General features: G+C 39.6%; 1 protein-coding gene and 1 long non-coding RNA gene across 2 annotated transcripts; both read left to right on the top strand.

Moving 5' to 3' along the window:
• Positions 1–658: 658 nt before the first annotated feature.
• LOC141837972 (uncharacterized) lies at positions 659–2,790 on the top strand. Its single transcript, XR_012602606.1, has 4 exons — positions 659–726; positions 795–943; positions 1,513–1,592; positions 2,732–2,790. It is a non-coding gene; the product is annotated as an uncharacterized LOC141837972 (long non-coding RNA).
• Positions 2,791–6,743: 3,953 nt separating this feature from the next.
• On the top strand, positions 6,744–11,233 carry LOC141839912 (uncharacterized). The gene is made up of 2 exons (XM_074727765.1): positions 6,744–7,011; positions 10,731–11,233. Exons 1-2 carry the CDS (start codon positions 6,744–6,746, stop codon positions 11,231–11,233), a joined length of 771 nt encoding a protein of 256 aa, XP_074583866.1.
• The last annotated feature ends 1,883 nt before the right edge of the window (positions 11,234–13,116 follow it).

The raw sequence follows: 13,116 nt of genomic DNA, 5'->3' as shown, positions 1-13,116 counted from the left end.
TGATTAAAGCTTTTCTTTCTGCAATACCTTACATGCTCTTTTAAAACTACAGCTTATAGTACACTATGAGTAGGAGGTGGACTACTAAGCATGCATAGTCATTTCATAAAGGGCACTACTTGATTCAAGTTCATGATAATCAACACAATGGAAGTATAGGAGCCTAAACACAAGTATAGAGTACATGAACATCAATGAGGAATTCAAAGTATAATCTAAGTACATAGTCATCTATCACTTAACAATTCAAACATGATAAGAAAGTTCTTAGCAATTCTTTAACTAAAACAAGTGTTTAACATTTCAAGATTTCATAGAACAAAAATGAGTATTGTAAAATACCGGAACTTAAAGGGTAATTTGCACATAAATTTACCATAATTATTAAGGTTTAAATAGGGAATTGATGAAGCAATTTAGGAGATTAACTTGGAATAATTCCCTAACCCAATTAGGAAATCATGGGCTGGACCATTTAACCAATTGAACCTTAATTAGAGCCCATTTACAAGGCCCATTCTGCGCGGATCAAGAAGGGAAGATCGGTAAGTGAGGTTCTAACTCGGATTGTGTACAAATTGTGTTAGATCTATTGGATTTTGATCTATTGGGTTTTAAGAGATTTATGATCCATAGCTTGATATGAAACTCATTTTTAGATCTCCTCTTTCGTTTCTTTGGTTCGGCCGCGAGTGAAGAAGAAGAGGGAGAGGCCGAATCTTTAAGGTAAGTACAATGGTTTGATTTCTAGGGTTCATCATAGGATTTGCTTGAGTTAGATCTCGTTTTCTCAGCTGGTGGCTTCAATCTGTTCGGATTGGTGGAATTCCGTTGGTTTCGGCCACAAGAAGGAGAAGAGAGGAAATGGATTGGGATTAAATCCATTGGAGTCGGCTGAGAGCTTGGATCTGGATTTCTAGGGCACGATCAGCTCTTTTTGGAGGTGAGTTCTTCCTTTGAATTTGATTAGGTTTTGTTCCGCTATAGATGGTAAGTTAGTTCTGGATTTTAGGTGCTGTCTGTTTTGTCCAGATGGAGATGGGTTACTGTTTGTTGGTTTGATCAATTGAGCTAGGGTTTGGTTTGTTGATCTTGTTTACTGTTGGATGTAAATTTGGTTTTATATGATTGGTTTAGTGGGATTAATATCTATCAAACCTAACGTAGATAAATTAAGGTTGATTAAATAGAGAATTAACTGTATTAATGGATTAATGAAATTAATTAATTAATTGGTTAATTCCTATTTAGTGTCAACCTAAAGATTGGATTAGTCTAACCTAAGATTGATTGATTAGCTTAGGTTTGATTAAACATGATTTTAGTTGTGTTGATCGATTCGATTAATACAATTAATTGATTGATTAATTAAACCATGTTAATATCAACCTAAAGGTTAGATTAATTTAACCCGGGTTAGGTTAACAAGATTGAGTTAAACTAACCCTTAAAATATAAATTAGGGTTTATTTGATACATTCTGGTATTTAGGATGTGATATTATATTTGCAGGTCCTTGATTGATTTTGGGGCCTTCGATATTATACGGGATTATATTTTCTGGAGGTTCTTATTCGACATACGGTTACCAGGTGGATAGTCTACTGTATTTAGTCAATACAGTTTCTTTTCTTCTTTACAGTACATGCTTTCTTTCATTCCTAGTGATTAGATTACTTATCATGCTCTCACACTTGTTATAGATTGGGTACTTTCGATATTCATGTTTATCACATGCTTGATCTTATTTCTTTGACCTTGTTATCAGTTCTGTTTATACTCTTTGATGCTTGAGATCATCGTGTATCTATGCTTATGATTACTGTCTCTGTTTTGGTTATGTTATCATCATGTTGATACCTGTGATCAGTAGGACTTTTCATTAGTACCTACACATGTTAATTAACACGGTGTTAATTAACATGGTAGAGGATGATTATGCTGACTTGATCATGTCATCATTACGCATGAGCTTGATTGTAAATCCCAAAGATGTGGGTGTATCTTGCCGGTAGTTGGCCTATAGTGATATAGGTGGTTATTACCCTTCCATCATGGTGATGGGGACTGTATGGCCTGTACGCAGTCCGGCTGTATGGCCTGTACGCAGCCGAGTCAGTGGCCTGATCTCGACACCGCGATGGGGTGGTACTCAGTCTGGCTATATGGCCTGTACGTAGCCCGGCTGTATGGCCTGTACGCAGCCGAGAGTTATTCTCTGGACGAGTATTGAGGACAGCACTGGCCATAGGTATTGTACGTAGTTCTTGTCGGGACTACCTACTGAGGGTGCTACCAGGTTACTTTGTTGTAGTGCTGGATTCATAGCCCCGCTATTGTCTTACACCTCCGACTCATTAGACATGAGGCGCTGGAGTCAGTGTAGACTGATGCATTACATGCACATATTTGCATGATGAGATTTATATACATGCATTGGACCGTATGTGTGTGCATTACATTATGAAGTGATTGTGTACTTGTATTGATACCTGGTTGACACATTGCATATATGATCATGCATATGGATTACTACGTGTACCTGAGATATGACATTGCTTATATGATACCTGTAGGAGTTACGATACCTTACACTGTTCTTCTGTTACTTATGCTTCTTTCATATCTGCTCTATTATGATTTACCCTATTGAGCATGTACTTCTTTCTGATTATCCACTGAGTATATTTGTACTCACCCTTTGGACTCTGGGATTTTTCTGTCTTCCCAGATATCAGGTAGGAGACTACAGCTGATGCCGAGGAGATTCTGCCAGTCATGCTACCTCACAGCAGTTTGTGTTTGTTTTGTGTTTGTGGACTTGTGATTGCATGTGTCTGTGTAGTGGTTTTGTTTTCTTATAGTTCGAGTTTATTCATCGTATTGCTACTATGGACTTTATTACACTGCTTTCATCGTATATGTGGTTACGGATTTTATTCTCCGTTCGAAATTTTAGTATATTGTGTTTTCTGCTGCGTGTTATCTCTTTTGCGAAGAATTAACGAGTTTTATTCGTTAATACTTTTACGGATGCATTGCATATATAGTAGGATGTGTTGAGTGGCCGTGTGGGTCACATTTACAGTTATTTTACTTGTATAAATCCATAGCCTGTTATGGATTGGCCGTGTGGGCCTTATATATGTGTATGTATCCAGGGAATTGTCATAGATACAGGGGAGATGCTGCCGAAATTTTTCGGACGGTCGTCTCCCGGGTCGTGACAAGATCCTTTCCTACTCACAAAAGCCATACATCATTAATTAAACATAGAGTAGTAACATGTTCATTTAGACAACATATAGGCATAGCATTCATATAAAGTAGTGACATGATCATCTAGAGGACATATAGACTTAGCATTAGAAAACGTGTAGACTTAGCATTATGAAACATATAGACTTAGCATTAGAAAACATATAGACTTAGCATTCATGTTCCAAGAGTACAAACATGAAGTAGTGACATGATCATTTAGGAAACATAGAAACTTAGCATTCTTATCACAATAGTACATCATCTTAAAGCATGATAATCACATAGACATAAAATGGGTATATGCAAGATGTTCTTTGAAAACATATATATTATAGGTACTTAAACATAAATCTCAACATGAGGGTCCGACATTGTACCACATACATGATTTTGCACGCATCCCTAAATAGATCCGAGGTAGCTAATCCCGAACCTACTAGGGAACTAGGCCCGTACTATGACCGTCGACCTAGGGGCAACGTAGGAGCCCATCCCGTACTAGGCCCGTACTACGACCGTCGACCTAGGGGCAACGTAGGAGCCCATCCCATGGACCTTGCTAGGGTCTGGTACAAGCCATACAAAAGTAAAATAGCATATCATGTTCCTTGTCATAACATAAAGAGTGCTCTTAGTCCCAACTCATAGGGAAACATCTCTTAGGCATTTCATCATACATAAGTCATGCATAACATAGGTGTGCCCTAGTGGGCATGAAACATAAGCATGTACATCATGATACCATAAGCATAACATAAGCATGCATTAATAGAGTTAACATGGACATAAGGTGGTGACATAAAAAAATCATGCTAACATAAAGTCTAACTATCATCATGTCAACATCATGTATATATAGCATGGCATGGAAGATCATTAGTAAGCATGTTTGGGGTTTTTATCTTTCCCCTAGCCTCAAAGCACTTCCTGGCCGAAACTTACAAGGGGCATGGTCCTAGGTTTTAAGTAACATCAAGCATGGAAAACATCAACTAACATCACATAATACATAGCATAACATGGGAGACTTTTAGCAAGCATAGATGGGCTTGGGATTTTCCCCGAACCCTAGTTTCTTGGACTTGGCCGAAAGTTCTAGAGGCATGGTCCTAGGTTTTGTGCAACATGAAGCATGAATAACATCATAGTAACTTCACATAACATATCACATACCATAGGGAAATCATAGGCAAGCATAATTGGGTTTTCAATTTTCTTCTAAGCCCTAAACCCTAGGTTGGCCGAAACTTGAAGAGGGAATCCTTACCCTAAGTTTAAGCAACATAAAAACATGGGTATCATCCTACTAACATTATATAATGCATTATACATCATAAGAAATCATATGCAAGCATGTTTAGAGTTTAAAACTTCTTCCCTAGTCCTATATTCTTCCTTGGCCGAAACCCTAGAAGGGTGGTCCTAGGTTTTTAAGCAATCAAAAACACTCGAAGCAACTTGTACTGCAGGTGAGGGGATTACTTACTTCCTCTCACTTGGTTTACTACAAGAAAATATACTCTTGGTGGAGAGAAGAGAAGACCTCCGCTCCTAAAATTTCCTTTGCGTATCCTTGCCTTAATAAGGGGATAAGCCCTTGAGGGATTCCCTTGTGAACTTCCTAGGGAGGAACCCTAGACCTTGAACTTTTGAAAATGGAAGAAGAAGAAGGGTTGGTTTCGGTGGAGGAAGAAGAAGAAGGAAGAAGAAAATGACTTTTCATTCCCTTACCTCTTCACTCACTCCTATTTATTCTAAGTGAAGGGAAAGAGGTGTCCCTTCGCCTTTCCTACCCTTATCTACCATTTTCCTTACCTTTCTAACAGCACACCCCTGCTGGGGCTCCTGGTTATCACGTACATCATAAGGATTTGTTACTTGCTTGGAGGTTCGGGGTTTGAACCTTGGTTATGCATCTTTTTTGCTCTATTTTCTTTTATTTTTAAAAGAGCCCACATAAAAGCCCATTATAATCATGCAAAAATTCTTATAAAATTGCTAGAAATTTTACGGGCGTTACAAGCATCCAAGCTGCAGGTGGCTATGTTCCTGTGATGAAGCTGCTAGAAATATTTAGAATTGCTGTTGATGATGCTGTGGGTTTTTGGAGCTGCTGATGGAGGCTAGAAATTGGATGCCGTGTGCTGAAAGTTGGTTGCCGTGAGCTGCTGGTGGCTCCCGGTCAAGAAGTAGGGGTGTTTGTGTGTGATGGTTTGTAATAAACATAGGAGTGTGATGTATTCCTGTGTTGTGGTTGGTTTTGTGGTATGTGGTGCTTTGTATGGCCCATAGATGAGCAAGCAAGTGTTGTGATGTGTAGACATGTGTGGCTATGATGTCTTGGTGTTGGTGGTGCCATGGATTTGATATAGTTTCTTGTGTGATTGGTCATATGTGTGTGCTCAATGGCTAGTGTTGTCTGGGCTATGATGTTGTTCTTTTGATTGCACATTTGAGGGGTCTAACCTCTTTTATTTGATCTATATATGAACCATTTTCCAAAAAGAACTACACCTAATAGATGTAGAGGATCTAGATCTTGCTCCAACAATCCTCTGCAAAGTATATTTTACTTATTTTTATTAGTCTTTTTTGACTTTAATGTATAGATTTCTTAAGACTATCAAACTATTGTATTGTAATAGGTTTCTTCTATCTCAATTGAGGTCGGAATGAAGAAACTTAGTAGAATTTATAACGAGGACTATAAGACTCTGGAGTAGCAACCTATAGGTTGTGAACCACATTAAAACATTGTGCCTTAGGTTTGTGATTTATTTGTATCAGTGGTGCATTGCTTGAGTTGTTTGTCTTTATTTCCATTGTGCTTACATGTAAAGCAACTAACTAGGACATACACTTGCCCAACCTCAAGTAAACATTAACCTTTGACAACTTCCACTTTCCTAGCCTTAAACCAATCTTGACCTCAAGGACTTCCACACAACTAAGCATTTGGTCCTCCTTGACAAGCTTGGACTTTCATCTGTAAGATATGGGAAATTTTAGAGTTAATTGTAAATAGGTTAGCCCTAATTGGTAAAGATTAAGGAGGTTAATTATTAGGTCTAATAATTAATTATTAAAGGCTAGGTATTTAATTGGATTGGGTTCATTTGGGTTTAATGATTTAAACCCATTAAGCCAACCCAATTAAGAGCCTAATTATGACCAATCCCTTAATCCAATTAAGAGCCCCATTTATACCCAATTACTAGCCCAATTAAAGAAGCCCATATAGCCCAATTTGACATAGGTTAGTGGATATGGTTTAAAACCCGTTGACTTGTTAGGAATTCTTTAACCTGCGACTTCCTCCTTCCTCGCCCGAGCTCGCGATCGGCGCATGATTCTTTTCTCCAGCCGCGATTCTGATTTCTCCTTCGAGCTCGCGTTCTTCTCATCTTCAGCACAATCGCGCGATCAAGAAGCATCATCCGATCGGAAGCATAGCGGGGATTAACAGGGGCGGATCGAAGGCGATGGAGTGGCCGATCAAGGATGGGGAGATGGCTGGGATCTCACACAGGATGGTGCCGATGAACGTCATCAACCAGCAGATCGTCGAGAAGGGCGACGACCTCGCCGTGGTTCTCCTCCTCTTCCATGGCATCCCAGAGCTCTGCTACTCCTGGTGCTCTACCAGATCGCTATCTCTCACAACCCTCTGCTACCACGACCTCCGTGGCTTTGAAGACTCCGATGTCCTTGCCGATCCATCCGCCTACACTATGCTCTATTCGATCGGAGGTGAATTCCCTTTCTTGCATTAAGTTAGTCTTGTTTAGCAACGAATCTGGTTCTGGTTGATTGGGTGTTGTCCTGATTTCTTGGTTCTGTTCATAAGCAGAAGGAGAGTTGTGGCAAGGAGGAATCAGAGTTCTCGAGTAGAGCTAGAGTTTCTAGGGACACAACTGATCAGAGGTGAGCCTTCCTTATAATCTAGTTAGTTCTTGATCAAATATGGTTAGGTTTGTTGGTGGATTAGTTTTGCTCTGTTGGACATGTTCTGTTGGGATTCCAGTGTGATTAGGATTTGTTGGTTTTGCTATTGGTTTTGGTTTCTTGGAAGTGATCCGTTCGATGTGTGTGGGATTGGTTCTGTTGGATCGGTTCTTTGAGGATTAGGGTTGTTGTGATTGTTTTGGGATGTCGATGGATCTAATTAGGTTGTGTTGTGGATTTAGGGTTTCAGTTGATTTTGGAATAGGTTGGATCCAGTTGATAAACATGAGTTGAGGTTAGTTGTATTAATTGGTTAATATAACTAATTAGTTAATTGGTTAAGTCGTGTTAATTGAATTAGGTTGGTTTAGATACAATTAGAGTTAATGAGATTAACTTGTGTTTAATTAACATGAGTTAATTGAATTATGGATCTAATTGGATTTGGGTTAAGTGTTAGATTTTGAATGGGCTAAGGCCTATGGGATTATTAGTAAATGTTGTTTATTTTTTTTGCAGGACCTTGATTGGTTGTGGATTCGAGTATATATGGAGGATTATTTTCTGGGGGTTCATATTGCGATGATTCATCATATCAGATGGGTAATTTTTGTATTTGGTCAATACAAAGCTATTTTATTTCCAGTGCATGTTCCCTTTTCTATTATTATTGGTTAGTACATTGATCACATTCCTGTTCCTTGTTGAGTGGATTCCTTTATTATATTCCTGTTTATACTATGCTTATCCTTAATTCATTTGATCTTATGATTATCCATGCTGTTGTATGAACCTCTACTTATCTATGTGATTTACTATTCTTATCCTTGGTTGATACATGTGATCAATAGAGATCTATTATCTATGCATGTTGTTTAGCATAGTAGATGTTGATCATCATTGCTTGATCATCACATCATAGCGCATGATGACGATTGTAAGCCACAATGTTGTGGGTCCATCGTCATGGATAGTTGGTCTGTTGAGGCATGTTTAGATTAGGTGGTTATGATTTCCCTATTTTCATCATGGTGATGGTGGTTGTATGACCTATATACACAACCGAGTTGATGTTATGACCTTGACACCGGCAAGGGGTGGTACTCGGAGAGTATGGGAGTGATACTCAAGGACGAGTATTAGAGGACAGACATTGACCATAGGATGTACGTAGCTATAGATAGCTATCTATTGTTGGGTCACCAAGCTACTTTATTGTAGAGCTGGATGTATGGCCATTTGGATGTCAGATACCCTCAGTCTCATATAGATATATAAGTATTGGAGCGAGTGTAGGCAGTTACATCATGCATATGCTTGCATTGTGTACGTGATATATATATGTATTGGACCGTATGTATACTCCATTTGAATGTGGATGTATACATGGTAGTTTCTTGATTGATACATCAGTATGACATTGTCATTCATATGGATTGATGCATTTATGAGATCCATTTTAGTTTATATGCTACCAGCAGAATTATTATTGATCACATGATGATTACTGCTATTCATTTGTGTACCTTTGCTCTTAATTATATACTCTTCACCATTCTACTTACCCACTGAGTATGTTGTACTCACCAATCAGACCTTGGGGTTTTTCTGTCTCCCAAGGTATTAGGTAGGAGATTACAGTTGATGCCGAGGAGATACTGCCAGTCATGCCATCTCACAGCAGGACATTTTCTATTTTGTCTTCGTGATGATATGGGATTTATGTGTGGTTTGTTTTACTTCCTGTATCTAGAGTTTCAAGTTTATGATTTCATATTGGTATTCTGGATTATAGTGTCTTTAGTATGCTTCTTTATGGTTGTTCTTATATGTGATTGTGGAGTTGTATTCATTACTCTGGATTTTGGTATGGTTATGTTTCCACTTGCATAAATTCTATTTTTCGTAGAATTATCGAGTTTATCATTGGTTGTTGTGTAGATTTTAGATTTATATTGTTATGCATGTGTGAGTGGTCATGTGGGTCACATTTCTTATTGTCTAGTAGTTATTAAATTCATGTATTGTATTATGGATAGGTCGTGTGGACCTTTATGTAAAATGTATTTAATGAATGTGAATTGTTACAGGGGAGATGCTGTCAAAATTTTTCAGACGACCATCTCCCGGGACGTAACAATTATTTTGGTATCAGAGCCTAGGTTGCGAAGTCCATTTTCAGGTTTTGTTTGGCCAAGTCGGCCAAGGACCGTTTCACTTTATATCACGAAGGATCTGATCTGTGGATGGTTCGATCGTGGTTAGAGAATCTTACAGATACATTTGATTATATGTCTTGTACGGATGCAGACAAGGTCTGATTAGCTACATATCATCTTCGAGACCAGGCTCTTACATGGTGGAAAACTCAGAAGACCGTATTTGGAGAGCAGGAGGTGACTTGGATAACTTTTAGAGAGGCCTTCGAGAGACAGTTTTTTCGGCGACCTTCTGTATGGCACGCCGTCAGGAGTTCTTGAGTCTGAAGTAGGGAGAAAGATCAGTTATGGAATATAATGCGCAGTTCACTAAACTCGCAGAGTTTTGTCCGCATCTGGTGGTACGGGACGAGGATCAGATGTTTCAGTTTGTGCAGGGCCTTTCCGCATATATATAAGTTCGGATGTCCGGGTCTTCTATCAACTCGTACAGAGAGGTCTTAGATCGAGCACTTTCTATCGAGTTAACCCATCAGCAGGTAGCTCGAGAGAAAGAGATTGAGAATCAGAGTGCTTGTGGTAAGACGAAGAGTCAGGACTCTCAATCGACTTGTCAAAAGAGACAGAAGACTGGGCAGTCGTCAGGAGGAAAGTTTCGTAGTACCTCATAGTCGAGCCAGAAAGATAAGAATAAGAAGTGTAATCGGTGTGGATCACATAGTCATATGATGGTTGATTGTCCATTGAATCATCCTATCTGTTACTATTGCAAACTTCCCGACCATACAGTTAGAGAGTGTACTCTGAAGGCTCAGTTGGAGTCTACTGATGCTGCATCTTCTGGAGGACGCTCTACATAGCAGCGATCACAGATGACACAGAGGACTAGAGCCCCTCAGCAGCAGCGACCCCTACCGCCTCAGCCACAAATATATCTGCTACATGGGAGGGATCATGCAGCTTTACCGACGGCGTTCTAGTACCCCACTAGTTCAGAGACACATTATCCTTCACAACAGTATCTACTAGCGGTGCCTCAGTCATACATGTTACCTTCGCAGCAGCCTCAGTTTTTGACTTTAGCACCTCCGAGTCAGATTCCGACGGAGTAGAGACCTTCTACATCTTAGCCGGTTACATAGTCGTCCAGTGCAGAGGTTGGACGTGTCTATGCAATCACTCGAAAGGAGGCGCAGCGGGCCGATGGATTGGTCATTCGGGGTATGGTTACAGTCTATTCTTTATGTGCTGATACTTTGATTGATACTGGTAGTTCTCACTCCTTTATGACTAGATTATTTTTGAGAAAAATTAGAAGAATGCCTATGATTAGATCGTGTAGTCTGGTAGTATCTTTACCTTCAGGTGAAGTGCTGACTACAAATCAGGAGATTAAGGGATGCCCGTTGGATTTCGATGGTCATGCCCTCACAGTGGATCTTCAGGTGCTAGATATGGTGGAATTCAATATTATTCTGGGTATGGATTGGTTAGCCACTTATCATGCTATAGTGGACTGTCGAGCAAGAGTGGTTACCTTCCGACCTCCGGATCAATCCGCTTGGGAATTCGTTGGTACTCAGAATGATGGATTATCTCTTATTTCAACTATACAAGCTCAGAGAATGTTAGACAGTGGTTGCCGAGGTTATCTACTGTTTCTGAAGCAAGCAGAGGAAGTCGGGTTTTCTTATCCTTCTGATGTTCATATAGTCCGAGAGTATCAGGATGTTTTTCCGAACAAGCTTCCTAGCTTACCACCCCAGAGACATGCCCAGTTCACTATTGAGGTAATTCCGGGCACGACACCAGTGTCTAAGGCTTCGTATCGGATAACACCAAAAGAGTTGGAGGAACTTAAGATCTAGCTACAAGAGTAATGTGCGTAGGATATACATGTATTTTTAATACTTTTATTGCACATCTTTATGCAATTCGTGATATTATCCTGTGTTTGTCACATCCCTTATCCATGCATTAGGTATATTTTCTCTATTTCCTAGTTCGGAGGTCTGCTATTGTATTTGTGCATTTGCAGGACGGAATTAGAGTGAAATAAGGCGAAACATAGATTGAACAAAAAAGGGACAAAGCAGGGTCGTGCCTACAACGCACGGCCGTGTCTTATCACCTGAGCCACACCAGCCAGTAGCCGTGTCCACCAGACACGGTCGTGCTTCCTTATAGATCATCAGCTGCTTGTTAAAACTGATGGAATCAAAATATCTCCACAATGGTATGATATTGTCCACTTTGGGCCTAAGCCCTCATGACTTTGTTCTTGGGCTCTCCCCAAAAGGTCTCATTCCAATGGAGATACTTTCCATCCTTTTAACCCCATGATCTTTTCCATGTACTTTAGATGTGGGACTATGTTTGCACCCTTGCAACCCAACAATCCCCCCTCAAATAAAGGACCACAGGCCCCCTCCCAACGTCGTTTCGATGTCTGAATCCTCGACCCACCAGGATTTTTTAACCCTTGGTCCACCCGACCTACTAGGACTTCCCACCTAGCCGCAGCTAGGACTTTTTGCCCCTCGGTCCACCCGACATACTAGGACTTCCCACCTAGTCGCAACTAGAACTTTTTACCCCTCGATCCACACCGACCTACTAGGACTTCTCACATGGTGTCTGGTCCTCTTGATTCAAACACGAGAGCACCCACTTTTTTTGTTTAAGGTTCAAACCACATGGTTAGATCTGAATCATGGCTCATCCGTCGGTTAGTCCGGTGAAGAGCGGTCTCGCTCTGATACCACTTGTTAAAACTGATGGAATCAAAATATCTCCACAATGATATGATATTGTCCACTTTGGGCCTAAGCCCTCATGGCTTTGTTCTTGGGCTCTCCCCAAAAGGACTCATTCCAATGAAGATATTTTACATCCTTTTAACCCCATGATCTTTTCCATGTACTTTAGATGTGGGACTATGTTTGCACCCTTGCAACCCAACACTGCTGTGGGTCATACTGTTAGGAAGTATACTGAAAAGACTAGCTCTTTTGTATATAAATATTTATGAAATAAAGTATCATGTTTTGGTCAAAGTTTTCACTCATGACACTATTTTTTTATCCCCTTTATTCTTTTTCTCTTTTTTATTTTTTTATTTATTTGAAAATACTTTAAAATTAGAGAAGCATTTGAGCTTGAAGCATTGCTTAATTTAGGGATTTAAGATTTTTTCAAATGAGTTGGCATAACTTGAGTTGGTCCAGTCTATCCAAAATGCAATGGAAGGTCACCTTGGAAACACTAGTACTAATCCGGTCTCATGAATCATGACTAATTTCAGAATTTATCTTACCTCCTAAATTAGGCAATAGTGTAAGAGATCCTTAGACTAGGTCATGTCTCAACTCTCTCAAGGTATACTAGCTCACTTCCTGTTATGGTAGATAGGAAAAGAATATAACACTTATAATACTAGCCACAAGTATCAAAATAATCATCTAGAATAAACTTGCTAGCGTTTTTACAAAATGACAAACTTCTACTAAGATGTTGTTAGTGATTATTGACATGCTATCTACCATTAACTACAAAAATAAATTTTAAAGTAAATTTCAAAGCAAATTACAAAACCAAAATTCAAAATAAAATATAGTTTTATTTATGTACAATATTTACTATGCATGCTCTCCCAGACTTAGCTTGTTTATTGCCCTCCCTGATCTGGAGGAGATGGTATATCGTCCCATCCTCTGGAGGGAGAACCTAAAGGTGGGTACCTAGGAGGAAA

Source organism: Curcuma longa, chromosome 11 (genome assembly GCF_044706935.1).
Source record: "Curcuma longa cultivar G26 ecotype Majalengka, Jawa Barat chromosome 11, ITB_CL_G26_1.1, whole genome shotgun sequence".
Lineage (NCBI taxonomy): Eukaryota > Viridiplantae > Streptophyta > Magnoliopsida > Zingiberales > Zingiberaceae > Curcuma > Curcuma longa.
Note: the sequence above shows the minus strand (reverse complement) of the source record. Positions and strands in the feature narration are given on the sequence as shown.